Below are 26,215 nucleotides of genomic sequence, written 5' to 3'. Positions count from 1 at the left end.
CTTTCGAAGGGGTGTCATCATCACGGCTGTCACCCAGCTTCACCTGTTCTCCCTCTGGGTCTTCCAATCCACACAAAAGAAAGGCACAACCGCAATTCCGTGGGTAAGTGCCTGATTGGAACCCCTGGAAGGCGGGTTGGGGAGGAGTGTTTTAGGCTCTCACAGAGAGAGAACTAGCCGGACAGGCTGCAATGTGGAGGATGCCCAGGACCTGAACGGTTCACAGGGGCTGGCGGTGCGGGGCAGGTGGGAACCCCCAGCTCCGATCCGAGGGGGCGAGGGCCAGCCCTCCCTCCCCTGCCCTCCACAACGTGTCTCGTAGGAGAGCTTCGGCATTTGCTCTCTCTGCCAGGTACTCTGGCCACACGGTGACAGATGCGAAAGAGGCTGCCTAGGAAGAAGATGCTGAGACCCAGAGAGCCATGTAGGGATTGAAGATGCCTGTTCTGAGCCCTGATGCTTATGTCTCATTCTATTCTCACAACTGTGACTGGGTGATATCATCAGGGCCATTTTTCAGATGAAGAATCAGACTCGGAGAGGTGGCTGCACCACAGCGGTGTGGCTCAACGGAGCTTCAAGTAACAACCTGCGTGGTTTCCAGGCACTCGGCCTTTCTGTGTCCCCCTCGGATGGACACACACACACTGTCTCCCACCTATTTCTCTGATGACTCAGTGCATGGGGAGAAGGGAGAAACCAACATGTGGAGCCAGGAAGGGACACTGAGGGACATACGCAGGGGAGAGGCAGAGGGAGAGGGGCGGGGGGGGGGGGGGGAAAAGGGACACACAGCTGGGGGACAGTGACATAGGAAATGTGCTGCCTATCTATTCCGAAGAGGATTCATTTTGAATAAAATACATCTTCCGGGTCTCCTCCCCAGGACTTCAAATCAGAATCTCTGGGAATGGGACCCAGGAGTCTGCATGTAAAGAAAGCTCCTCTGAAAGGCAAAGCGTGCTCTGAAGTGCATCACAAAAACAAGGTGCGTTGATGGACGGAGAGAGGGCTAGATGGATAAAATGCAGGAAAGCAAATATAGCAAAACGCTGACGGAGCAATCCGGCAAGTGGGTAACCCTGTCCACCATACAATTCTTTTAGCTGTCTGTAGGTTTGAAAATTTTCGTAATAAAATGTTGGGGTAAAATCCCGAATGACGTGATGATTAGGCAGGTGTGGGACCACTGCTGTACGGGAAAGACTCCCTCAGGGGACTTTTGGAGGGGCAGTGGCCTGGGGAGCCCCCTCTGCACCCCCTTCCGGAGCCGCCGGCCTCTGGCCTGGTCAGTTTCTCGGCAATCCCAGAATGCACAGCAGCACCACGCAGGCCACTGCCCTTTCCCCTGGGTCCTGCAGGAAGTCCATCTGCCCTGGGTGTGGAGCAAGACTAGGTGGGTCCTCTGAGGCTGGCCTCTGTGGGGCCTGGGAGCAATGTGATCGAGTTGGCTGGCAGTATGGGTTGGGCAGAACTGGGAGAGACGAGGCTAAAAGTTCTCTTGGAAGAATTTGAGGCCGAACTGCTCACAGGGGCCCTTGAGCACCTTGGCCAGGGCTGGGGAGCCACAGAAGACCTGCACCTTACCCTTCTTCTCAGCAGCCACTTTCTGGAGCACCTGGAGCCCACACCGGGTAGGAGAGAGCAGAGGGAGGGGAGTGAGCCTGTGGACCCGCTCAGGGACACACCCAGCTAGAACTGACAACATAATGGGTCGGCAGTGATGTCCCTCTGTCCCCATGAGGAACTCCAAGGCACAGGTGCTTAGCTTCAGAGCAGAGGGTCCAACACGCAGCCATTCTTTTGGGGGGCCATTTGCTCAACCGCCAACCTGACCCAGACCCCAGGAAGGGGCTGGACAAGAAGACCCAGGCCCTCCACTCCTGGAGCACATCTGCGGGGACACTGCAGTGTTGGGGGCAGGGATAGGGCCCCGTGGGCACGCTGAACCCCAACTGTCCGGACATCCTGCTAGTCCTCCAGCAGTCACGTGCCTCCACTGAAATGTCTCTTTCCTAAAGTCTGACTGTTCCCCCAGTGAAGACCCTTTCCCACCCCAAATTCTGCTTACGCAGATGGGAAAGCAGTACCTTCTGGCACCTCACACAAACTGCACTCCGACTGGTAAGTACTCGGGGAAAAATAATTTAAAAACCAATCTGAGAAATAAAATAGAAAGACCGCAAACTTTTGTGCCTTTGGGCCTCAGTCTTTCCATTTGTACTGGGAAGGACAGGACCTGGTGCTTCCCCAAGACCCTGTCTACTCAGGCCTTCTGACCCCAGTTCATAGGGAGTCAGGGCTGGGGGGAGGCCTAGGAGGTCAAATTGGCTAAATTCTTCTCTGAACAGATGGGGAAACCGAGCCCAAAGTTGGAACAAGGGGAGCCAGTCATGGCGCCAGTGATCCCGGTTGGACCCTGGATGCTGGCCTCGTGCCCGCTCCCTAGCTGCTCGGCCCTAACCTCCCCAGCCACGGCCTTAGGCTCTCAGCCCCACTGGTCCCTGCAGGCGGCGGGGCTCTCGCTAGCCTTTACCTTGCTCCAGTCAGGCCGCCCAGGCTGGGTGCGCGTCTGGAGGCCCGTGATGGAGTCCTTCTCCTTCTCGGCCAGGAGGTCAAGGGCCATCTGCAGGCTAATGACCTTCAGATCATGCTTGCCCAGTGCAGAGGTCATGTACATATGCAGCTCCAGGAAGGGGCCTGGGTGGTGGGAGGCAAAGGTGGCACGGAGGGGCTCACGCCCGCGATAGGCACAGGGCACGATGTCAGTCCCTTGTCCCCGGGGCTCGGAGCGAGACCACGGGTGCTCAGGACTCACACCTTCAGCCCACCAGTGCTTTAGAAAGGAAAGCTGGCCCACTGCTGGGGCGGAATCTGCTCTGCGCCAGGCATATACGGTAACTATATCCACTGTCTGGCCTGCACCCCACAGCTACCTCAGGACTCGAAGGGGAAAGGCATCCCAGGGCAGCATGGCAGTCCTTGGGCTCTGAAGCTCACGCCCTGTCACACCTCGTGGTGTGTGTTCAGTCTGGCTGGGCACCCAGGCCCGGCACAGCCGAAAAGGTAACCGAGACCAAAGGGGCAAGGGTTGAATGACGGGGTCAGATGGCCAATGCTACCGATCTACAGAGAAGGGCTGGGCAGACGGAGCTGCTCCCTGGGAGGGTGGGGGCTGGGACGGGTCTTGGGAGAGGGTCACGATTCCAAGCTGGGGCGGGGTGTGGGAAAGGAGGGCATCCTAAGAAGGGGGGACAGATGAGCCAAGGATGAGGGGCTTGAACAGACGTGGTGTGTGTCGGGTGTGGTGTGATTGCCCGCCTAGAACGCAGGATCCTTGAACAGGAGCAACAGGAGATGGGAAATGAGACTGGGACACGCACTGAGGCCGGAATGGGAAAGGCCTTGAATGCCCAGCTGGCAAATGGGGGCAGGTAGTGGGTGCTGGAGCAGGGGGTGACAGGATGAGAAGAGCTTCCCAGAAGGGGAGCCAGAGGACAGGAGGGACAGGGCAGAGACTGGCCTGGCTCTGCCTGGACACAGGCCTGGATACTGGCAGGTGTCCATAGCTCAGGGCCTGCAGTGGGACGGGTTTGCTGAGATCTGGATCCCTTCGGCTCTCAGGGCAACTGGAGCTCCCTGGTGGGCACCTCTGTGCTCAAGCAGCTTCCTCCATTTTCCCTGACATGGCAGACGAATATTACCATTTTCCATGTGGGCCACAACAGGGAAGAGGCTGGTGGGTACCACCTTCCACTTGCGCATTGGTCTAAGCCAGAAATGACGGGGCCTGATCTGAGACGTTGGTCCACGAGCTGATGATCACTTCATCCTTCTCCTCTCCCAAGACTAAAGGATTCATGCCATCCCAGCTGGCTCTCTATTGTTTCATATGCTGCCATTAGCCCCCTTTTCCTTTGGCTTAAGGTCTCAGTTAAAATGCAAATGGCCCTAGGAGGGAGAAAACATTTTATTTCACATATCACTTAACTTGAGAGAGCCCTGACCCTTCTTCCCCTCCCTCAGAGTCCCTATCCCCAGAGAGGGGGGCGGGGAGAGCGACACCGTGGTGGGAGGGAGAAGGAGGAGCGCTGGAGAATGACCTGACATGGTTTCCGTCCTCTGCAAAACTGTTGTGTTTGAGACAGCCATTCCATCTCTGGGACACTCTCTTAAGGAAATCATCCAGAGGAAGGAAATAAACTGTGTGCACATACCTATTAATTGCAGCTTTATATATGCGAGTGGAGAATCGGAACAAGTAAAAGGTCCAGTAGCAGGAGCATGGCAGACCACTAGCTGTATCCTCCATTGTACAGCCATTAAATACTACTGCTGCTGCCACTGCTGCTCTTACCGTTGCTCATATTATTGCTACGACTGCTACGGTTGCTACTCTGACTCTTACTACTACTGCTACTACAGGTATTGCTACTACAGGTCTTGCTACTACCACCACTACTACTACTGCTACTATTGCTACTCTGACTCTTACTACTACTGCTACTACAGGTATTGCTACTACAGGTCTTGCTACTACCACCATTACTACGACTGCTACGGTTACTACTCTGACTCTTACTACTACTGCTGCTACTAGTATTGCTACTACAGGTCTTGCTACTACCACCACTACTACTGCTACTATTGCTACTCTGACTCTTACTACTACTGCTACTACAGGTATTGCTACTACAGGTCTTGCTACTACCACCATTACTACTACTGCTACTATTGCTACTCTGACTCTTACTACTACTGCTGCTACTACTATTGCTACTACAGGTCTTGCTACTACCACCACTACTACTGCTACTATTGCTACTCTGACTCTTACTACTACTTCTGCTACTACAGGTATTGCTACTACCACCATTACTACTACTGCTACGGTTGCTACTCTGACTCTTACTACTACTGCTACTACAGGTCTTGCTACTACCACTATTACTACTACTGCTATGATTGCTACTATGACTATTACTATTACTGCTACTACTACTACAACTATTGCTACTACTGCTACTACTACTATTGCTACTACTGCTATACTACCATTACTACTTCTATTGCTACTACAGCTACTGTTACTACTACTATTACTACTACTGCTACTACTATTACTACTACTGCTACTACTAGTATGATTGCTACTACAGCTACTACTACTATGATTGATACTACTGCTACTATTATGATTTCTACTACAGCTACTGCTACTACTACTGCTACTAGAGCTACTGCTACAACTACTACTGCTACTATTACAGGTACTACTGCTACTAGAGCTACTGCTACAACTACTATTACTACTACTACTGCTGCTACTATTACAGGTACTACTGCTGCTGCTTACTTTACTGAGCAGTTATTAAGCTCCAGTCACTGCTCCAGGTGCTGCACAGATGAGTTCATTGAATCCTCATGACAACCCTATGAGGCGGGTACTAGTTACATCCCTATGTTTCGCATAAGGAAATCGGAGCAAAGCAGTTCAATAATGTCCCCAAGTTTCGATAGCTATTATGGTATAGAATAAAGATTCAAACTCAAACAGAATGTTTGAAGCTTAAGCTGTAGAAATTAAAAGCGGGAAGCCACACATTCTTGAACTCAAACCTTGGTAAATAATTAAAGTTGAGATCAGAAGTCATGGGTTTCTGTTGCAGTTAATGAAAAACCCTGGAAGAAATTTGAGGTAATAAAGTCGTTGACTCAAGGGCCTTGAGAAGGCAAAGCACCAGGTTTGCTGTTATCCTTTGTTTACACAGATTAGGAAGAAGCAAATAGCAAATATTTATATACCAGCAACCAGGAAATTTAAATGAAATCTAAACTTCCCCCTAGCTTGTCATCATAAAATTGCGTTTCTAATAAATTAATATACATAAAAGCATTGAGAACGAAGTTGAGGCTCTATAAATATTTGCTATAATTGTTATTTACAAGAAAGGGCGAGGAGCTTTATTGCAACATTCTAAAGTTTACCAATTCTGTGTCAAACACTGTTGACTTGTGCTTTAGGGCTTTGAACGTTTGTTATAATAAACTACATCTGTTTGAATGTTTCTTATAAGAAACTGCGTTTGAGGGGCGCCTGGGTGGCTCAGTCGTTAAGCATCTGCCTTCGGCTCAGGTCCTGATCCCAGAGTCTCGATCCCCCAGTGGGATCGAGTCCCACATCAGGCTCCCCGCTCTGCGGGAAGCCTGCTTCTCCCTCTCCCACTCCCCCTGCTTGTGTTCCCTCTCTCGCTGTGTCTCTCTCTGTCAAATAAATAAATAAAATCTTAAAAAAAAAACAAAAACGGCGTTTGATTACTTGAACTTTTAAACTATTTATCATAGGAATTTTAATTCACTCATGGCAGCCTTAGGATAATTAAACAGCCAAAGATCTGGTTCCATTGAACTCAACCAGTATAAAACCTCCCCACCAATTCTCCAAAGTTAGAAACCTATCTAAAGATATTCCTCCTCATATTATTATTCCATAAGTAAAACAAAACAATGATTCTAACAGATTAACTTTAAAACCCAGGACAAAAACCTCAGGATTCCACAAAGATGTCTTGTGAAGACTCTGATGAACCCAGAGAAACAGGCTATCAGACTAAGCCTTGGCTTAGCACAAAACGTAGGCAGCAACCCTTGGGGGGGGCAGGGGGAGACTGCGGGGCTGGGTGGGGGGACATTCACAGCATTCATTTTATTTTTTTATTTTTTTATTATTTATTTATTTATTTATTTATTTATTTATTTATTTATTTATTTATTCTTATGTTAATCCCCATACATTACATCATTAGTTTTAGATGAAGTGTTCCATGATTCATTGTTTATGCATAACACCCAGTGCTCCATGCAGAATGTGCCCTCCTCAATACCCACCACCAGGCTAACCCATCCTCCCACCCCCTCCCCTCTAGAACCCTCAGTTTGTTTTTCAGAGTCCATCGTCTCTCATGGTTCGTCTACCCCTCCGATTTCCCCCGCTTCATTCTTCCCCTCCCGCTACCTTCTTCTTCTTCTTCTTTTTTTTTTTTCTTAACATATATTGCATTATTTGTTTCAGAGGTACAGATCTGAGATTCAACAGTCTTGCACAATTCACAGCACTTACCAGAGCACATACCCTCCCCAGTGTCTATCACCCAGTCACCCCATCCCCCCCCCCCCACCCCCCACTCCAGCAACCCTCAGTTTGTTTCCTGCAATTAAGAATTCCTCATATCAGTGAGGTCATATGATACATGTCTTTCTCCGTTTGACTTATTTCGCTCAACATAATACCTTCCAGTTCCATCCACGTCGTTGCAAGTGGCAAGATCTCATTCCTTTTGATGGCTGCATAATATTCCATTGTATATATGGACCACATCTTCTTTATCCATTCATCTGTCGATGGACATCTTGGCTCTTTCCACAGTTTGGCTATTGTGGACATCACAGCATTCATTTTTGATGAAAGAATAAAAGAAGGGACCAAACAGGAAAATAATTCGTACATGCTAAGCTGTTTAGCCTGTACCTTAGACCATTCTCTACCCCTGTTGACTGCCACCTCATCTGGAAGAATACTGAGCATTCACCCCCCCAATCAATACCTATGCTTCTTCACCTGTTCATCTCTACTAGCAGATTATGTACATTAAAAATTTATGTCGGAGGGGCGCCTGGGTGGCTCAGTCAGTTGAGCATCCAACTCTTGGTTTCGGCTCATGTCGTGATCTCAGGGTCGTGAGATCGAGCCCTGCGTCAGGCTCGGTGCTCAGCGGGGCGTCTGCTTGAGAGTCTCTCCCTCTGCCCCTCCCCCTGCTTGCACGCTTTCTCTCCCTCTCAAAAAATAAATAAATCTTAAAAAAATTATCTTGGAGGAAAAAGAGTAATATTTACTTTCACCTTAAACAACTAGAAAAATGGGCAAAATACATGAAACAATGGTTTCCAGACTCATGTGACCAAGCAGCACAGGACTGTAGTCACTGAGGGAGGGAAACAGATGAAGTGAGCCCAGCTCACTGCCTGATGCTGGTCTCACTGCGTTGAGAAGACACAAGGCAGTCAGTCACAAAACTGAGGAAAGGGAACTGCAAGGAAAAGGAGCAAGGGGAAGAAGAGAAAGAGGAAGGGAAGAGGGGAGGAAGGAAGGGAGGGAGGAAGGGAGCTCCCTAGCTCCAAAAATCTGCATAAAGTTTCTGCTAAGTCTTTGGCTGAGTGTTAACCAATACATACAGGAAAGAAAATTACCAGAAAACACTAGGCTGAACAGTACTGGGAGCTCGAACAGAGCTGGGAAGAGTTTGTGTTTCCATCAACAAGCGTGGAGAGACCTTGCAATGTTCAGGGCAGTGGGCAGAGCCCACAGAGGTATCGCCCCACACTAACACCTACTCTGCACTCACCCTAACAAAAGTGGTTTTTTTTTTTTTTAAAGATTTATTTATTTATTTGAGAGAGCGAGAATGAGAGAGAGTACATGAGAGGGGGGAGGGTCAGAGGGAGAAGCAGGCTCCTCGCTGAGCAGGGAGCCCAATGCGGGACTCGATCCCGGGACTCCAGGATCATGACCTGAGCCGAAGGCAGTTGCCCAACCAACTGAGCCACCCAGGCGCCCTCACCCTAACAAAAGTTAAAAGCAAGTCTTGAAAGGATCCCGATTCCCCTAAGTAACACAACTGTGCACTGGAACAAGGTACAGTACTGGGTAAAGAAATACCACAAAATCCAGAACACACAACATGCAGTTCACAATGCCTGACATCCAATAAAATTATCGGGCATGCAGAGAAGTAGGAGAATATGTTCCATAACTAGGAGAAAATTAGTCACTTAGAAGCAGATCAAGAAATGACAGAGATGATGGACATCGACAAACATATCACAACAAATACTAAAAGTGTGGTTGAGAGAATGTAAAAATAAAAGAGAGCAGATAGGATGAAGAGAGAAACAGAAGACATAGAAGAGACCCAAATGGAACTTCTAGAGAAGAAAAACACAACAGCACAAATGAAAAACGGAGAGGATTAACAGCTATTCTAGGTCTTTTGGCTTTCCAAAAGAATCAGCTTCAGTATCTATTTTTATTTATTTTTTTAAAAGATTTATTTATTTATTTGAGAGAGAGAGAGGGAGAGCACATGAGTGGAGGGAGGGGCAGGGAGAGAATCTCAAGCAGACTCCCCACTGAGCATGGAGCCTGATGCAGGATTTGATCTCACGACCCTGAGATCATGACCTGAGCAGAAATCAAGAGTTGGGTGCTTAATTGTGCCACCTAGGTGCCCCTCTCAGTATCTATTTTTAAAAGCCTGCTGAGATTTTGATTAGGGAATGATAGATTAGGTGCTGCAATAGAAAAGATCAGTGAATGTGAAAACACACAGTAGAAAACTCAAAAATGAAGCAGAGATGGGGAGGGGGGGCAAAGTCTCAGTGACCTGTGGGATATCAAACAGTCTAACTGTGTAATTGAAGTGACAGGAAGGAGAGACAGAATAAAAATATGTAGAGAAAAAAATGACTGAAATTTACTCAAATTTGATGAAAACTATGAAAACAAATCTGATGAAAACTAGTCCACACATCCCAGAAATTCAATGAATTACAAATACAAGAAACATAAAACCATTTCTCAGAAATGTTTTGTAGTTTTTAGTGTACAGACTTGCTCATATTTTGCTAAATTTATCCTTAAGTATTTCATGTTTTTAAATTTTTTATTTAAAGTTTTTCATTACTAATTATCTGTTGCTAGTAAATAGGAATACAACTGATTGTGACCTAATATCCTATACCTTGTGGAACTCACTATGAGACTGATTGAAATGAAGAGCTAAAACTGCAAAACTTCTAGGAGAAAATACTCATGACCTTGGGTGAGGCAAAGATTTTAGAGAGGACACAAAAGTAGGAAGAATGAAAGAAAAAATCTGATAAACGGGACATCACTGAAATTTCAAAATGTTGTCCTTCAAAAGACAGTTTAAGAAAACGAAAAGACAAACCACAGACGGGGAGAATGTATTTGTCAAATGTGCAGCTGACAATGGACCTGTTTTCAGAATACATAAGGAACTCTTACAACTTAATAAAAAAAGAAGGCAAAAAACTAGATTTAAGGAGTAGACAAAATATTTGAACAGACGCTTTACAAATGCACAAACAGCAAATAGGAACATGAAAATATGCTCAGCATCATCAGTTGTTAGGGAAATGCAAATTAAGAGCACACTGAGATACTGCTACATACCCACTAGAATGGCTAAAATGTAAGACACGGCCAATATTAAATGTTGGCAAGGCTGCAGAGCAACTGGAACTCTCGTCCACTGCTGATGGAAACACAGAAATTGAAAAACCAGTTTGGCATCTCCTTATAAAGTTAAACTTAACACTGTGGACATAGACAAACATATCACAACAAATACCAAAAGTGTGGTTGAGAGAATGTAAAAATATAAGAGAGCTCCCCACCGCGCTGGAGCCCCTTCCTTTGTCCCCCTGCTTACCAGGCCTTAGGTCCCCCTGCTGTGGAGTTCCCTTGGGCCCGTAGGAGGTCAGCTCCACGGTGACGTCCCTGCCGAAGGCCACTGCTCCCTGTACGGAGGTTCCCGAATGGATGGGCTGGCACGGCAAACTCTGTTTAGTTTCAAAGTGGAAATTGCTTTGTTATTTAAATCATGCAATCAATACGTGTTAGTTTGTAAAGACTCCCATGTTACAGGGCTTGAAAGAATAAAGTGAAAAAGTACCCTGAATAAAGTGGAATAGCTTCTCTATAAATATTTTTCGATGTCCTTCCAGACTTTTACTTACACACACAGACACACAGACACACATACACACACACTTACATAAATGAAACATACCGCTTTTTAACCTGCCTTTTCCACTTAGTACATCAGATGGCCTAGCTTTCCATGCTAACACATATACAGTTACATAATCATTTTTAGGGACTTACTATTCCATGATAAGCGTAATTTATTTAGCTACACCCCTGTTGTTGGATATTTCGAGTATTCCCATTTTCTCATTATTGTTAACAACAACCACCATATATAAAATAGCACCTTTCCTGTCTCTATCCCTCTACCCTGATTTATTTTCCTTCATAGCATTTATTTTCACTTGACACATTATGCATGTATTTTGTTTGTTTATTGTCTAGCTCTCCCTCCAGAAGTTAAGCAGAGACTGCATCAATTTTGTTTACTGATAGATCTCCAGCATCTAGAACCGTCCTTGGAAAACCGTAGGTGCTATGCTTAATAAATTGCTAAATGAATGAATGAACAAGGAGATTAACGCACTTCCTGTGCAACTATCCAATTAACTTCTTAGGACAAAGCCCTAAAAATGGAAATGCTGGGCCAGTGGGTCCACATATTTAAGATGCTGATGCATGTGGCCAGACTGCCTGCCAGAAAGATTGTGCCAACTTATTCTTTGGCAGTGGTGCCTAAGGTCCCAAAGAAACACAGCCTTTCATGTATCTACCCACTGATTCCTGGGGTGCAGGACTCAGCTGGTTTGGAGAGCCAGCTTCCTCCATCCCCTGAGTAAGAGCAGAGAACGCCCTGCTTGTTTCTACCTACGTTTCATTTCCCAAAGCTTTAAAGCTTAGAAGAGGGATGCTTGCCTCTGGTCTGGCCTGGCAGGATTCTGCCTGGTTTTCTCCCCTGGACTTTAAATTCCACAAGAGCGTGGCAGGGCGGAGCCAGGCCCGGGACTTCTTTTCCTTTGACCCTGGGCAGGCTTTCCCATTGTTAACATGTCTCCCAGCTGAATGGTACGGTCTACTAGCTTTGTGTCCAGGCACTTTCAGCCTCCTCTGTCTATTCTTACTGTGATCTCGCTGTATTCCTCCCAAACCTCCAAGAGCTTGTATTCATTCCAGACACTGGCAACTTGTCAGCTTTGTGGGTTTCATCAGGGCTCAGAAGATAACAATACCACCACCGAAGCTGCTGACGGGTATGATGAAGGGTCCACGGGGACCCTGCTGACCCGTCAGCTCAGTAGTTTACCTGCATTCATTCCATCATCGGTCCTTAAAAGAATCGTGTGAGAAAGGGAGGCCAAGGATGGGAACCACCTCCAGGTGGTTGATGAATAAGCTAAAGCTCGGTGAGGCTAAAGGATGTGCAAGGTGAGGCTAAAGGATGTGCACAGTTAGAACGTGCTGGAGCAGAGACATGGAGGTGGGCTTTTCTGATCTCAATTTCCTCTCTCTTTCCATTGTCCCTCAGCTTCTAAAGGAGGGCATGGGACTGGGGAGGACCTGGCGTGGTCAGGCTCTTGGATCACACAGTTCACAGCTGCCTCACTCCCTGTGCAGCAGTCTAGCCAGCGTATACAGCCATTGTTCAACGATGGATGCTCACCAGCCGCCAGCACAGGGTCCCTGTTGGGTCTGTCCCCACGGTGGACCCTTCCTCCCCCGAAGCCACCTACCTGGGCCTTCCTCTGGCTCTTCCTCATCCTCAACCTTCTTGACAGCTGTTTGCGGCCACTGTCCATGGGGCATGATGTCTTGAAGGACTCATACAGCCTGTCTGTCCACTGGCCTTTGGACCGGACGTGCAGCCAGATGGTGTCTGAGCAAGAGACAGGGCAGGGGCACGGGGGTTCAGCATGGGTTCCTCCAGCGGGGAGCAGGCCTGTCTCACCTGAGGGACTGGAGCTGGGCATTAACTGTTCAAGTCCCAGACTAAATGTCCTTCCTCAGGCCCAAACCAGAGTCACAGCCCTGGGACTGGGAAATCTGATTTCTCCGGTGTGAGATCCATGAAGTCAACTTAAGCCTACAAAGTAAGGGTTCGGTCTCCTCTGCCAAGACAGGGGTCAGAGTGACCCTGAGCACCCTAGGAGCTCCCCGGGGGTGCAGGCCCTGCCTCCTCCATGAGGCCAGGGTCCCACCAATGCAAGGACCACTCCCTCCCACATTCAACCAGGTGCTTGTCCATGGCTCTGCACACTGTAGGTGTTCAGTCTGTGGTGGGACCAATGGCTTTCATTGCGCCCAGTGCCTGGGACCTAACAGGTCCTTATTCAGCTTCTCTGCGGAGTGGATGACTGGTAGAAGGCGGTGTGGGCTGGCTTCTCTGCTGAAGGGTCCCAAGAGAGAATCCACAACATTAGAGCAAGGAGACAGGCAGATTCCAAGCTGAGACCCTGAAGAAACCCCTTGGAGAAGGGGTCCAATCGGTGACACCTCCCTACAGTGCACGCAGTCATTATAATCATACTAATATCAGTATACTGGAACACAATGCAGCCACAGAGGGAAGTTTTTGTTTTAAAAGAACAGACATGCAAAAGCCTTCAGGACATACTGTGCATGGAGAAAAAATGGGCTGCAAAACAGCATGAACAGTGTGATTCCGTGTATGCAAAATTCTCTCTATACCTATAGAACCACGAAGAAATATTAATACAGGGCACCTGGGTGGTTCGGTCGGTCCAGCGTCTGCCTTTGGCTCAGGTCGTTATCTCAGGGTCCTGGGATCGAGCCCCGCATCGGGCTCCCTGCTCAGCAGAGAGTCTGCTTCTCCCTTTCCCTCTGCCTGCCACTCCCCCTGCTTGTGTGCACGCGTACACTCTCTCTCTCTCTCTCTCTGACAAATAAATAAATAAAATCTTAAAAAATATATTAAGACAGATCACCAAAAGACTGACAATGGCTTTCTTTGGATGGAATTATTTGAGGGATTTTAATTTTCTTCTGTACATATCTCTATACTGTCTGAATTTTCTGAGAGCATATGTCTTCTTGAGAAGCAGAACAGGGAAGAAACATAGGAAGAAAATAACATTGCCCCTCCTGCCACCACCCCCACCTTTGCCCCGCCGTACATCGAGCCACCACTCAGGTGACTCCAGGGCAGGCAGTGAGCAGCCTCACGTGGGGAGCCCTTGCCTTGGGCCTGCACCTTGAACTCTGGGAGCTGGGGTTCCCTGGGAGGCAACCCGAGTGGAGCTAAAGCTTTTAGTAGGGATGAATCAGAGAAAACAAAAAGCAGGACCCTTGGCCCCTCATGAAGTCGAGCAAGGGTCTTGCTGTCATAGGTCATGCAAGGAATTCCTGCCAGAAGTACCACTTAAGGTGGAAAGTGGCCTAGGAAGAGGGCAGAGGTCCAGGAACTGGCTCCAACAACAGCCCAGGACCAGAAGGCAGGCACACATGGGGCTGGGGGCCAGAGGTCCGCTGAGCAGTTCTGTGGGTGCTGGGGAGCCAGAGAGAAATGGGAGTGGTCCAGGGATGGGCAAGAAGGATTCGAGGGATTCTGCTGCCTCGAGGCTCCACAGGGCTCCTGCCCACAGGGATGGGGGAAGATGCCCGGGCCTCATGTGATCCTCACGGCAGCTGGCCCAGCCCTGACCTCCCCAGTCAGGAAGTGTTCAGGCATTTGCTTCCTGGTTTCGGAGGGAGCTTTTGGAGGGCAACTTTGGGTCTCTGGTCTTGTTTACTCCCGTGTTCCCAGTTCCCAGCCTGTGCCCAACACCTGGCAGGACCCTGTAAGTACGTGCCAAGTGCGTGGAGGGGTGGCCATACCTTTCTGCTCCAGAGCGCTGCTGATAGTGAAGGGCTGCCACTCGTAGAGCGCGATGCTGGGGACGTTCAGGTACAAGGAGTCGCCTGCTCTGTAGTGGAAGAGAGGGGGCCTCTCGATGAGGAGGTGGGTGACCTGGGGAGAGAAGAAGGTCAGGGTCATCCATGCGGGCTCAAAGCTGCTGGGGGGCCCCCTGGGCAAGAGGGCAGAGGCCGGGCCATCCTCCTCCACCACCACCCTGGTGGGCCCCAGACTTGAGACCCTCCCGTGCCTGTGAGTGGGGCTCCCCCTGCACCCCTCTGCCAGGTGGGGGGTGGGCGGTGATCAGAGAAAGGGAGAGCTGAGATGTGTCTGAAGTGAGGCTCATGGCTTGATCCCACGTCTTAGGAGGTAAACACTGCTTTTCGTGGCCCCTTCTCTGCTAAAGCCCCCTGACTGCTCTAGCCCCTGTGTGGAACTTCTGTAGCATTTGGCTGGGATTCCAACCACTCATGGGCATCTCCCCTGGGAGAACGACGTCCCCCTGGACCACAGCTTCAGTTCACTGAGCACTCACTGGGTGCCAGAGCTGTGTGAAGCACGGAAAGTGTAATCTCTGTCCTCACAGCCATATTCTCTGAGACGGATGCCATTCATTCTCTACTTTACAGATGAGAAGCTAAGGCTCAGGATGGCTAAGGAGCTTGCTCAAGGCCACCAGCGAGGTAACCATGGGATGCGAATCTCATCATGGCCGTCTGAGGCCAGAGCCTCAATATAAAGCGCATCACTCTCCATGTCCTCACACTCAACTGCCCAGAGGTGAGCCCACCTGGAACTGCCTTCCCTTTTCCCACAGATGGCCCAGTCACTCAGACACCTGGGAGATGTCCTAGGCTCCCTCCTCTCTCCCACCCCCAAATGCAGCAGGTTACCTCTTGAGTCTGTCTGGGATATGCTGCCCCACCCCCACCCCACAGCCCCTGTTGAAGGTCAAGGCCATCAGGAGCTCTCATCTGCACATGTGCAACAGCCTCGTAAATAGTCCTCACCAAGCCATCTTCCAGAGTGACTGTAGAAATCTAGCTGGAACACAGACCCGCCTAATACCACTGTCCCCTTCCCCCACCCACGCAGGGGTTCCCCGTTGCCTGCAGGGCAAGGAGCCTCCGGGCCCACCAGGCCCCGCCCACCCCTTCTCCCTGGCATCTTGGCTTCAGCTGTGCCAAATTACCCACAATCCCCAGGTACAGTATACCCTCCCAAACTCGGTGCCTTTGCTGGTGCTGTTCCTGTTCCAGCAGTACCCTTCCTTGTCTTGTTTATCCAACAAACTCCTGCTCGTCTCTCAGAACCCTGATGTGGCACCTCCTTCCTCCTTCGGGAGCCTTCTCTGACCTCTCAAGGATAGTTTTGTACCTCCTGACATTCTACTCTCACCCGCACCACCCTGCCCTCTAATGCAGGGCCAAGCAGGACAGTGCCTGAGCCATCTCTGTGTCTCTGCTACCTAGCACAGGGCTTGGCAACTTGCAGGCTCTTAATATATGCTTCGTGAGCTGGTCTGTAGTGGTGTCCTGCCTACCTGTCATTCCCCCGCCTCCAGTGTCACTCCTGAAGGCCAGACCGGATCCTGGACTTTGCTCGTCTCCTCCACCGTGCAGGGGCTGTAGCTACGCTAGTCCCTATTTCCTTGTGGGTCTAACAGGGTATCCGGCTGCTGCGCCCTCCACCTTCAACTCCCCTTCGCACCTTGGAGGGGAGGAGATTGACTTCCACAATGCACAGGGCTGCCATGCGGGACACTGCTAGCCCGATGATCTTCTCCAGGAAGAACAAGATGCCAGGGACCAGCAGCCACTTCCAGAAGATGGGCCCGTGCAGAATGAGCAGAATCCACATGGGGAGGTAGGTCAAATGGGTCCAGAAGAACACCTGTGAGGGTGGAGAGGGAGGGGCTGGTAAGCTTCCAGAGCTCAAGACCTGGGGGTGGAACAGGGCCAGAGCTCAGGGCCATCCTCAAAGCCAGGGCAGCACCCAGAGCCTTGGTCATACACACCCTCTCCTGGGGACTGGGCTGGGTAGGAGGCTTGGGATGGGAAGCTTTGGGGCTTCTTTATTCTGGGGGCTTGGCCCAGAGATCACATAAGCATTCCTGGTCCTGGCAGCAAACATCTGAAACGTCTGCCTAGGGATATTCTGGCCAGAGTGGAGTGCCCCCAAAGGGCTTATGAGCATCAGTGTCCCCATCACATTGACCCTTTCTCAGGGGGAAGAAAAGAAAGACAGTAATTTCCTGGGCGTGGAGAAGAAAGAGCATGAATACCGGCTCTGCCCCTAGCCACAGGAGCGTGGGCTGGGAAATTACTTGTCTGAGCATCAGACTCCTCATTGGTCAAATGAGGATGCGGAGTCCCACGTCAAAGGACTGCTGCTGGGGCTCTGTATACGTCCATCTGATGTGACCAGATCAGCCCCGGGGGCTCCAAGCCAAATCTGGGACCTCCTGCATCTTGAGGACACTACACAGAGGGGAGTGAAAATGGAACTAACCTGTTGGGAGCATCTGTGTGCCAGGTGAATAGGTAGAGGCTTCACATATGTTATCTCATTTAATTCCTAAAATAACTTCGTAGGTAGAGAACCACAGGTCCACTTTTTTTTTTTTTAAGATTTTATTTATTTATTTGCGAGAGAGAGAATGAGAGACAGAGAGCATGAGAGGGAGGAGGGTCAGAGGGAGAAGCAGACTCCCTGCCGAGCAGGGAGCCCGATGCAGGACTCGATCCCGGGACTCCAGGATCATGACCTGAGCCGAGGGCAGTCGCTTAACCAACTGAGCCACCCAGGCGCCAACCACAGGTCCACTTTATAATCTAATCCAATTTGGGCAGGGGGCAGGCCAGCAAAAAGGCAGAATCTTCCAGAGCAAAACATTTTCCACTTGGCAGACATATACTACGACCCAATGGCAGACCCCAAATCACACGCACATGATATGCAGATCAGCCTGGGCACCTCCTGGGCTCTGCAGGAAATGAGAGGGAAGCCCAGCCTGGGAGAGCAAAGGGACAAGGGGCCACCCCTCCGGACACAGGAGATGGAGCAGACAAGCACCGGTCGGGGAGGCTGAGCCATGGACCCAGCTGATGCCAGGCCTGGTGGTGAGCAGCAGTTCCCAGAACCGGAAGGCACTGGCCTCGGACTGAGCCTGGAGCGCTGGAGACGAGCACAAGGCAAGCTCTTCCCTCTCCACTGTTCCTTCGGGGGCCCCGCCCCTCCCCGTCAGACACCCACACGGGTAGAGACTTCCATCCAGACCGCTGGCTGATACAGGACACCCCTTCCCCACCCACTGGGCCTGCAGGACACACAGGGGCTGTGCCCCACGTCCTGGGCTGGGGAAAGGCCCACCCAGGTCCTCTCCCCCAGCCCCAGGCCACTCACCGAAGCTCACAACATGGGCCACAGTGTGCACAAGGGAGAGCACAACCACCACGTAGCCCATGAGCTGGTGGAAGTGGATGTTCTGGTCCAGCAGCCGGACCTGGGCCAGCCAGGTGGCCCGCGGCCATGTCAGGCAACGCCCAAGCATCAGCACCTGGCTGGACACAGCAGCAGAGAGCCCCCACCTGGCTCTCTCTTTCTCGGCCCCGTTCTCCTTTCCCCAGCAGCTGTCTCCCCGCCTCCCTCTGAGCGGGCTGTGCCTCCCCAATGGGCTCCTTCACCATCTCCCCTGCCCCCAAGCCTTCGCTGCCCCCCTAGGTCCACAGCCGAGGTGTCCAAAGCAGGGTCTCCGGAATTGGGGCAGGAAGAGAAAATGTTACAGAATGACTGCTGGTATTACTTTTACCTAAACACATGAGAAGCACAGAAGCTTTGGCTAACATTTAATATCCATGTCGACACGGTGCCCTCATTTAGTCTGTATGTCAGACGGGTGCGTGTTATGTCTAGTTGTCAAGGTGTCCTGGAGGAAGACCGGGTTTTCCAAAGGGGCTTTGGACGAGGGCTCCCTCCTTGCTCATTTGCTTTCAATATATGTGTGCCCAGATACGTAGACTTGCAGATGACGTTGTCTGGTTTTAACCAAGTTAAACTACCTCTCACAGAAAAGACAAGATTTCCTGTGGAGAAAGTGCTGATTGAAAGCAGTGTTAATAAAGCAAGTGACCAAGCAAATGAATTATGGGTCTCTGACTCTTGGTATGTAGCCAGTTCTGAGGATAAAAATAAAACCCACATAAGAAGCTGACATTATCAAGAAGAGTATCTGAACTAAAGATGTACATCCCTGACCGTTCACGATGACTCTTGCCTTATACGGTACTATAATGGTAACAGGGCATGCATATCATTATAAGTAAATGAGCACATATTGGGTCATTGGAAGGGTTTTTCATTTTCTGTTTCTGTTTTATTTTAATTATAGCAATGCACAATCAAACATGCTTGGAGACCTCACTCCCTGGCCCAGAGTATCAGTTCTGACTCATTAGCCTGGCATTCAAGGGCTCCTACTGTGTTCTCTATCTGCTTGGAGTCCTGCACGGGAGCTACCTCACCTGCCCTGGGGCCACCACAGGTTGTTGTGAACATCAAATAGAAAGGGCTTAGCACCGTGACTGTACATAGTAAGTGCACAAAATTGCCGGCTGTGTTTTACAGGCTGTGTGACTACGGACAAGTCACTGCCCCTCTCTGGGCCTCAATGTCCACCGAGTATTGATTGATGGAGCTGACGGCTGAGGTACCCTTCTGCCCTGGCACTCCGGGTGTCCACGTGTGGGTCCCTTGGGCTATGAGGAACCTGCATCAGCATGCCCCCCCTCCCGGCCCGCTTCCCAGCATTGTGCCCGTGGACTCCTACCGCGACAAAGCTACAGTCAAAGTTGAGGCATTGGCGCAGCCCTTGGCCACCATGACACTGGGGCCCGGGGCCCGGTGCACGCTGGCCGCCAGCGCGAAGAGCAGCATGTGGAGGCCCACGTCGGCGGCCAGACAGAGCAGGTGGCTGCGGTGGTTGGAGAAGGCGGAGGTCAGAGGGCGGGCACGGCACCAGCGTGGCTGGGCGGTGGGGGGGGGGGGCTTCAGCCAGTGCGTAGCGCTGCGAGAGAGGGGTTCTGCTCAGAGGCACGGGCCAGGCGGGCTGTGGGGGGGCAATCCGCGTGGGGTGTGGCGGGCAGCACCCGAGTGGGACCCTAGAGACCTCACGCCCACCGTAACCCACCAACTCTCTGGAGCCTCGCGGCAAGCAGCTGGCTTCCCTTTCTAGAAGGAAACAGAGAGGTCAAGCGACTTGCTCAGAGTCACACAGCTAGGCAAGGCCGAGATGGAACTCCCATCTGTCTGATGCCATAATCACGACTGTTTCTATTACTTCCCTTACCTACCAACTGAAGGGGGGGGAAAGGCAATCGAAAAGGATGGAAAAACCTGAGATATGTTGTGGTAAATAACCCACAAGTAAGCTAATACACAAAAAGAATGAACTACAAAAGCGGCCCTTTTCAGAGCTTGGAGTCAGACAAACTTGAGCATGTCGTTACACCCCGTCTATTTTATTTTCCTCCATAGCTCTGTTCAGTTTAGCACTTCTCTAGTTTATGCATTTGTTTATTGGCATAAATTACTTATAAATTAACAGTGCCTGCTCGACCAAGTTGAATAAATGTCTGCCTCTGCTAATTATTTGTGTGATCCCAGGTAAGTTACTTCGGGTGAGGTAACTAATTTCCTTTTGGGCGTTGCTATAAAATGCACGGGTATATTTGTAAAAATGCCCAGCCCACTGTAGGTGCTTAGTACTGTGAAGTTGATTCTGAAAAAACACTGTAAAGCAGAGACATGACCCTAGCTCCCCGCAGAACGGACCTTTGTCCCCAGTGAGAAAGCAGGCGGGGCTGGGGGATCCCCGGAGCTTACCGGCCACTCTGCACACCTGGAATCTAACCTCTACACGGGCAGTGCCCACGCCAGAGACAGAGCCACATCTGATGGTCAGGTTCTCCATGACCGAGGGGAAGCGCTGCAGCTCGTTCCGGATCGAAGGTGATGGCGCGGTTGCAGTCCTGTCGGCGGACTCCCAAGAGCTCCAGTAGCTGGTCCAGCTTCTCGTCCGGCCGCGAGATGGCGCTCTCGCGCACGCACGACTGCAGCACGGTGCGCAGCTCATCCACGTCGATCGCTGCCTGTCCCAAGTGGGGATGAAGCCGAGGGAGGGCCTGCCCCGGACCCCACTCTCTACCTACAGACTCCCCCGTGCCCAACGACTGCATGAAGTGGTGAACTTTCGCTATTCGCCCCCCTCCAGTTTTCTGCCAACCAAGTCCCTTTCGGGGTATAGACCAGGCAATCAAAGTACATAATATCATCCCCAGCTCAGAAACCTTCCATGGCTCCCTACTGCCCAGCTCAGTGGAGATAAACTCCTCCCCAAGCATAGAGAATCTTAGCTTTAGTACATGCCTTTCTCCAGAATCTGCAGCCTCCTCTCTAAGTACTGAGCTTCTAAGACCATCTGCACAGAAGATACACTTGCTTGGGGCACCTGGGTGGCTATATCAGTTAAGCATCTGACTCTTGATTTTGGCTTAGGTCATGATCTTAGGATCGAGCCCCTTGTTGGGCCCGCGCTGAGCTTGGAGCCTGCTTGAGATTCTCTCCCTCCTTCTCCCTCCCTCTCCCTCTGCCCCTCTCCCCACTGGAGCTCTCTCTCTCTCTCCAAAAAAAGGGGGGAGGGGAGGCGGGAGAGAAGATACACTTGCTTAATCTGTAAGGAGCAAATGCCCAGAGCCTCAATTATCCAGAGGCAAATTGTACAGGGGTTGGTGGTGAGGGAAAGTTCCCTGTTGTTCTCTAACTTGTAGCAGATCTTGCTTTTCCATGTTGTCCTGAGAGGTCAGAGCTGAGCCCCCAAGTCCAGTCATGTGGTCTTATGTGAACATGAGTGACTAAAGGTGTGATGGGTCAAGGAAGCCAAATCTACCCAACAAGATGAGATTTGGGCCATTTTTTTCTGTATATTTTTCCACTCTGCATGAGCAGCAGGGCCCATGATTAATGAGCTCTTGGCCTGATTTGGAGGGAGACACACATGAGGTAGCTTCATGTTTCTGCCCCTTACTAACTGTGATGATGGGCTGTAAGTCCTTCGGAGCGGCGAACCTTCCTTTGCTCATCTACAAAATGGGAATAATTCCTCCCTTTCAGAACTGGTTCAAGGATAACAATTATAAAGCACTTACTGCAGTATCTGGAAGAAGGTAGCTGCATATAAATGGAAAGTCTTATTGGTATTTTGATCATCATAAAGGCCCAAGCCAAAGTCTGTAATCACATGACAGTGCAGAGTCTAATGTACCACTCTCCAGTCACGCCTCCTGTCCTTCAGCTTTCCCAGTCAAGAGCCACCATGCAACAGGTTTCTAACTGCATCTAGTGTTCCTCCCCTGCTGCCTTCACACCCTCTCATCCAACAAGCTTTATTCACTCCTTGGCTAGTTTCAAATCCAGGGTCCCCCTTCACTATTATTCTCATACACACATTCCTCTTCCTTGTCCTCCTGTCCTTCTATTCCAGTGACCTAAATGTATCCCATCCCTGAGTGAATCTAGCCACCTGTTCTTTCCCTTCCTGCACCAGGGCAGCTGATAGAACATTCTTGAAGAAAAGCTGTCAAGACAGCAGGAAGCTTTGATCCCCAGCCACAGCAAGGCCTTCAACTTGCCCGGCAACTTTCTCCTGCTTCTCTTGTGAGGTCACTCTCCTACTGCCTGCAAGGACCACTTCTCACCTCCATGTGCATCCACTCCCCGCCTGGCTCTCAGAGAAAACAGAAGCCACTGGAAGGGAATGCCCTCTGGTTCCTGCCATAAAACTACAAATCTCCTTCCACCTGCCCTGTCCTGCCTTCCTCCCCACCACTGCCTGCAAGGAGAAGGTGAGTGTGCTCTTTTTCCTGTCACAAACCAGCCTCTCAGGAGTGAGCAAAGCTTGGTGGTCAGGAAGCAGTCAGTAAGGACTGTCCCATGGAGACTGGGGGGGGGGGGGGGGTCTGAGAAAGATGTTCAGGAAGCAGGTGTGGCCAACTACCTGTGTACTAGGGGAAGGGGGCCAATTTGGGAAGTGGGTTCCAGGAATGAGGTCTGGGTAGATTGAGTCAGGTGGGACTGGTAGCTAAAGAAACCCCATAGGACAGAGGGCCCTGCCCGGGAGCAGGCCTGCAGCTAGGTTGAGCTTTTCAGGATGCAAATCCAGCCCAGTGACCTCTCTGCTCAACACTCTTCAGTGGCTCCCCATGGTTAATTGTACTGAGACCAAACCTTGGCCACCAAGGCCTGTCCAGTCTGGCCTCACCCATCATCCCAGTCTCACTGGATGCCTCTTTCCAACTGGAGTCCTCCTTCCTCTGATGACTCCAGGGCCTCAGAGATGCTTGATGCCCCACAGTTGCCAAAGATTTAAAAGCAGGACATTCATAGCAGTGTCATTTTTAATGCAAAAGAAAAAAGAAAGAAAGGAAAAGAACAGAACAGAAAAGAAAAGAAAGTGGTGGGAATGGGGAGACAATGAAATTCTCCATTTTGGTAATGGGGTTTGAATAACCAGTAATAAATAACAGCTAACACTTATAAAGGTGTGCTGGGCACTGTTCTGAGTCTACATAAGCTAACTAATTTAATCCTATCAGCCTCATGAGTGTAGACTGTTATTATAACCATTATTCACATATGAGAGGTAGAGAAACTGAGGCACAAAGAAGTTAAGTGACTTGCCCGAGGCTCCGTGATTATTAATAAGTGGTGGAGCTGAACTTTGGCAGCCTGACCTCCCGGTCAGAGATCTGAACTCCTAGGCTGTGCTGCATGGGACACAGGGTCACATACGTACAAAGGGTGGAATCGGACACGGTCACAGAAAGTGATGCTGTAAACACACTGAGTTACCACTTCATACACACTAAGGTGGCTACTATTTTTTTTTTTTTAAGATTTTACGTATTTATTTGAAAGAGAGAGAGAAAGCAAGAGAAAGAGCATGACCAGAGGGGGAGGGTCAGAGCGAGAAGCAGACTCCCTGCTGAGCAGGGAGCCCAATGTGGGGCTTGATCTCAGGACCCTGGGATTATGACCTGAGCCGAAAGCAGACATTTAACCGACTGAGTAGGGGGCTACTATTAAAAAAGAGAAACAGAAATAACAAGTCTTGGCAAGAATGTGGAGAAACTGGAACCCTATGCGTTGCTGGTGGGAAGGGAAAATGGTATAACCTTGTGGAAGAATAGGGCATTCCTCGAATGATTAAAAATAGAACTACCATATGATCCAGCAATTCCACATCTGGGTATTTACCCCGAAGAATGGAAAGCAGGGTTCCAAAGACCCACACTTGTGTTCATAGCAGCATTATCCGCAGTCGTCAGGAGGTGGAAACAACCCAAATGTCCACTGACAGATGGATGGATAAACAAAATGTGGTATCATACAATGAAATATTGTCCAGCCTTAAAAAAGAATTAAATCCTGTCGCATGGTACGACATGGTGAACCTTAAAGACATTATGCTAAGCGAAATAAGCCAGATACAAAAGTTCAAGTATTACATGATTCCACTCATATGAGATACCTAGAGTAGTCAAATTCTTAGAGACAGAAAGGAGAGAGTGGTTGCCAGGAGCTGGGGAGGGCAGAATAGGAGCTGGTGTTGAGAAGAGGAGCTAGTGTTGAGTGGGTATAGCGTTTCAGTTTGGAAAGATGAAAAAGTTCTGTGGGTGGATGGTGGTGATGGTTGCCCAACAATGTGAATGCACTTAATGCTGTTACACTGACGCTTAAAAAAACGGTTAAAGTGGTAAATTTAATGTTATGTATATTTTGCTGCAGTAAAAATGAGGTTAGAAAGCAATATAGTCTTACACGAACAAGTGTTTATATTGTTTAGCAAGAAAAGGCAGTACATATGGTGTAATCCCATTTAAAAAAAAATGTGTGGGGGGCGCCTGGGTGGCTCAGTCGGTTAAGCGACTGCCTTCGGCTCAGGTCATGATCCTGGAGTCCCGGGATCGAGTCCCGCATCGGGCTCCCTGCTCGGCAGGGAGTCTGCTTCGTCCTCTGACCCTCCCGACCCTCCCCCTTCTCATGCTCTCTCTCTCTCAGTCTCTCTCTCTCAAATAAATAAATAAAATCTTAAAAAAAAAAAGAAAACTGTTCTGGGTGATTTTGGCTTTCTTCTTTAAACCATTCTCTATTGTCTAAAATGTTCTCAGTAGACATATGTTATAATAAGGAAAAAAATAAAGCAATTTCTTTTTTCAAACTTTCAAAAGAAGTTCAGGCTTCTGGAGATCGAATCAAGGGCATTTGTCTCCTGGGCCAGAGCGGCCCCTTCTCCCACGTCTCCACAGAGGGAGGCAGCGGTCAGACAGAGAGACGGTGGGGGCACACGGGGGGGCGGAGCCATCGCCTGGTCTGGAGAAAACCCGCCCCGAGGTGGGCGGATCCCCTTGCCCCTCCCACTGAGGCCGCCCCGCCCCCCGCCCGCCCGTCCCTCCCGAGCCCTTACCGCCGACGCCGTACACCTGGAAGAGGAACTGGAGTTTGTCCGTGGGGTTGCCGTGGATGAGCAGGGTCAGCGCCTCCAGCAGCTCCTGGAGGGTGACGGTGCCACCTCCATCGGGGTCAAACAGGGTGAAGAATGTCTCGGCAAAGAAGGACTGTGGCCAGAGAAGGGCGGGAGATGGGCACAGTGTGGCCGCGGCGCCCGGGCTTTGAAGGCCTGCAGGGTGTGCGCGCATGCGCTGTGGGGTGGGGGTGGGGGGCTCACGCAGGCCCCCAGTGCTTGCGCACCGGGTGTGATGGGCCCGTTTGGCCACACCAGGGGGCGGTGTGCCCGGCGCCTCCTGCTGGCCTAGAGCAAGTTTGGACTCCGTGGAAGAACGGTTCAGATCCCAGCAGTGAGGCTGGGCTTGTGTCTGGGCCTCAGGCCCCCTGCTGGCCCCTCACGCTTGGTCATTTGTACAGGCTCTCTGTCCCCTACATGCCCGTCACCCCCATCAGCCTTGCAGTCCAGACCCCTCAACATGCAAAATGCAGGCTCCTCCCAGGTCCTGTCTCATTCCCCTTGGGGTGAACACAAGGGACAAGTGAACCAGGAAGGTCTTAGAGGGTAGATGGCACTTGAGCACCTGGATCGTCCCTGTACTTATTGTTTAGGGTCCCTGCGCTTACACTTCCGGCTGATTCTTAAGCTTCTATTCACTCACTCTATTCACTCGTTCACTCATTCATTCATTCATTCATCCATTCATCCATTCATCCATTCATTCAGCAATCATGTCCTGCACAGCCCCGCCCGACTTGCCAGGCCTGGTGTTAGGCCCCCAGCACAGAAATTAAGACAGGCGGGGTCAGTGCCCCAGATATGCCGGCCCCAGAGGCTCCTCTCGAGGCAGGGAGAGGGGCTCGCAGGGCTTCATGTATGACCTAAAGAAACCATGAGGAGTTCACAAGCAGGAAGTGGGGGCCGAAGTCTGCTGTAGACACTCACCCCTGCCTCGGCTCCTCTTTCTTCCCTGGATCCCTGGCTAATGCCTTTATCACTCTCTACCATCCTGAGTGGTCTCTATCTTAAGGTATTTTACAGCGTCCTGTTAAGAGTGTAATGTATTGGGAGGCCT

The 26,215-nt window shown here is 50.3% G+C and overlaps 1 protein-coding gene across 1 annotated transcript in view; it reads right to left on the bottom strand.

Annotated features, from left to right (window-relative positions):
* Positions 1-1,489: 1,489 nt before the first annotated feature.
* NOX5 (NADPH oxidase 5) overlaps positions 1,490-26,215 on the bottom strand; it is a 106,381-nt gene continuing 81,655 nt past the window's right edge. The window contains 18 exon segments of the mRNA XM_034994621.1: positions 1,490-1,618; positions 2,537-2,700; positions 4,358-5,046; positions 10,214-10,334; positions 10,512-10,641; positions 12,460-12,602; positions 14,561-14,693; positions 16,290-16,512; positions 17,112-17,129; positions 17,633-17,756; positions 17,985-18,138; positions 19,408-19,442; positions 19,445-19,660; positions 20,529-20,584; positions 20,586-20,723; positions 20,725-20,778; positions 21,785-21,866; positions 25,102-25,252. Of these exon segments, the coding sequence (XP_034850512.1) occupies positions 1,490-1,618; positions 2,537-2,700; positions 4,358-5,046; positions 10,214-10,334; positions 10,512-10,641; positions 12,460-12,602; positions 14,561-14,693; positions 16,290-16,512; positions 17,112-17,129; positions 17,633-17,756; positions 17,985-18,138; positions 19,408-19,442; positions 19,445-19,660; positions 20,529-20,584; positions 20,586-20,723; positions 20,725-20,778; positions 21,785-21,866; positions 25,102-25,252 (2,760 nt within the window).

This window comes from Mirounga leonina, unplaced genomic scaffold, assembly GCF_011800145.1.
Source record: "Mirounga leonina isolate KUSES-001 unplaced genomic scaffold, KU_Mleo_1.0 Mir_91, whole genome shotgun sequence".
NCBI classification, from domain to species: Eukaryota; Metazoa; Chordata; class Mammalia; order Carnivora; family Phocidae; genus Mirounga; species Mirounga leonina.
Note: the sequence above shows the minus strand (reverse complement) of the source record. Positions and strands in the feature narration are given on the sequence as shown.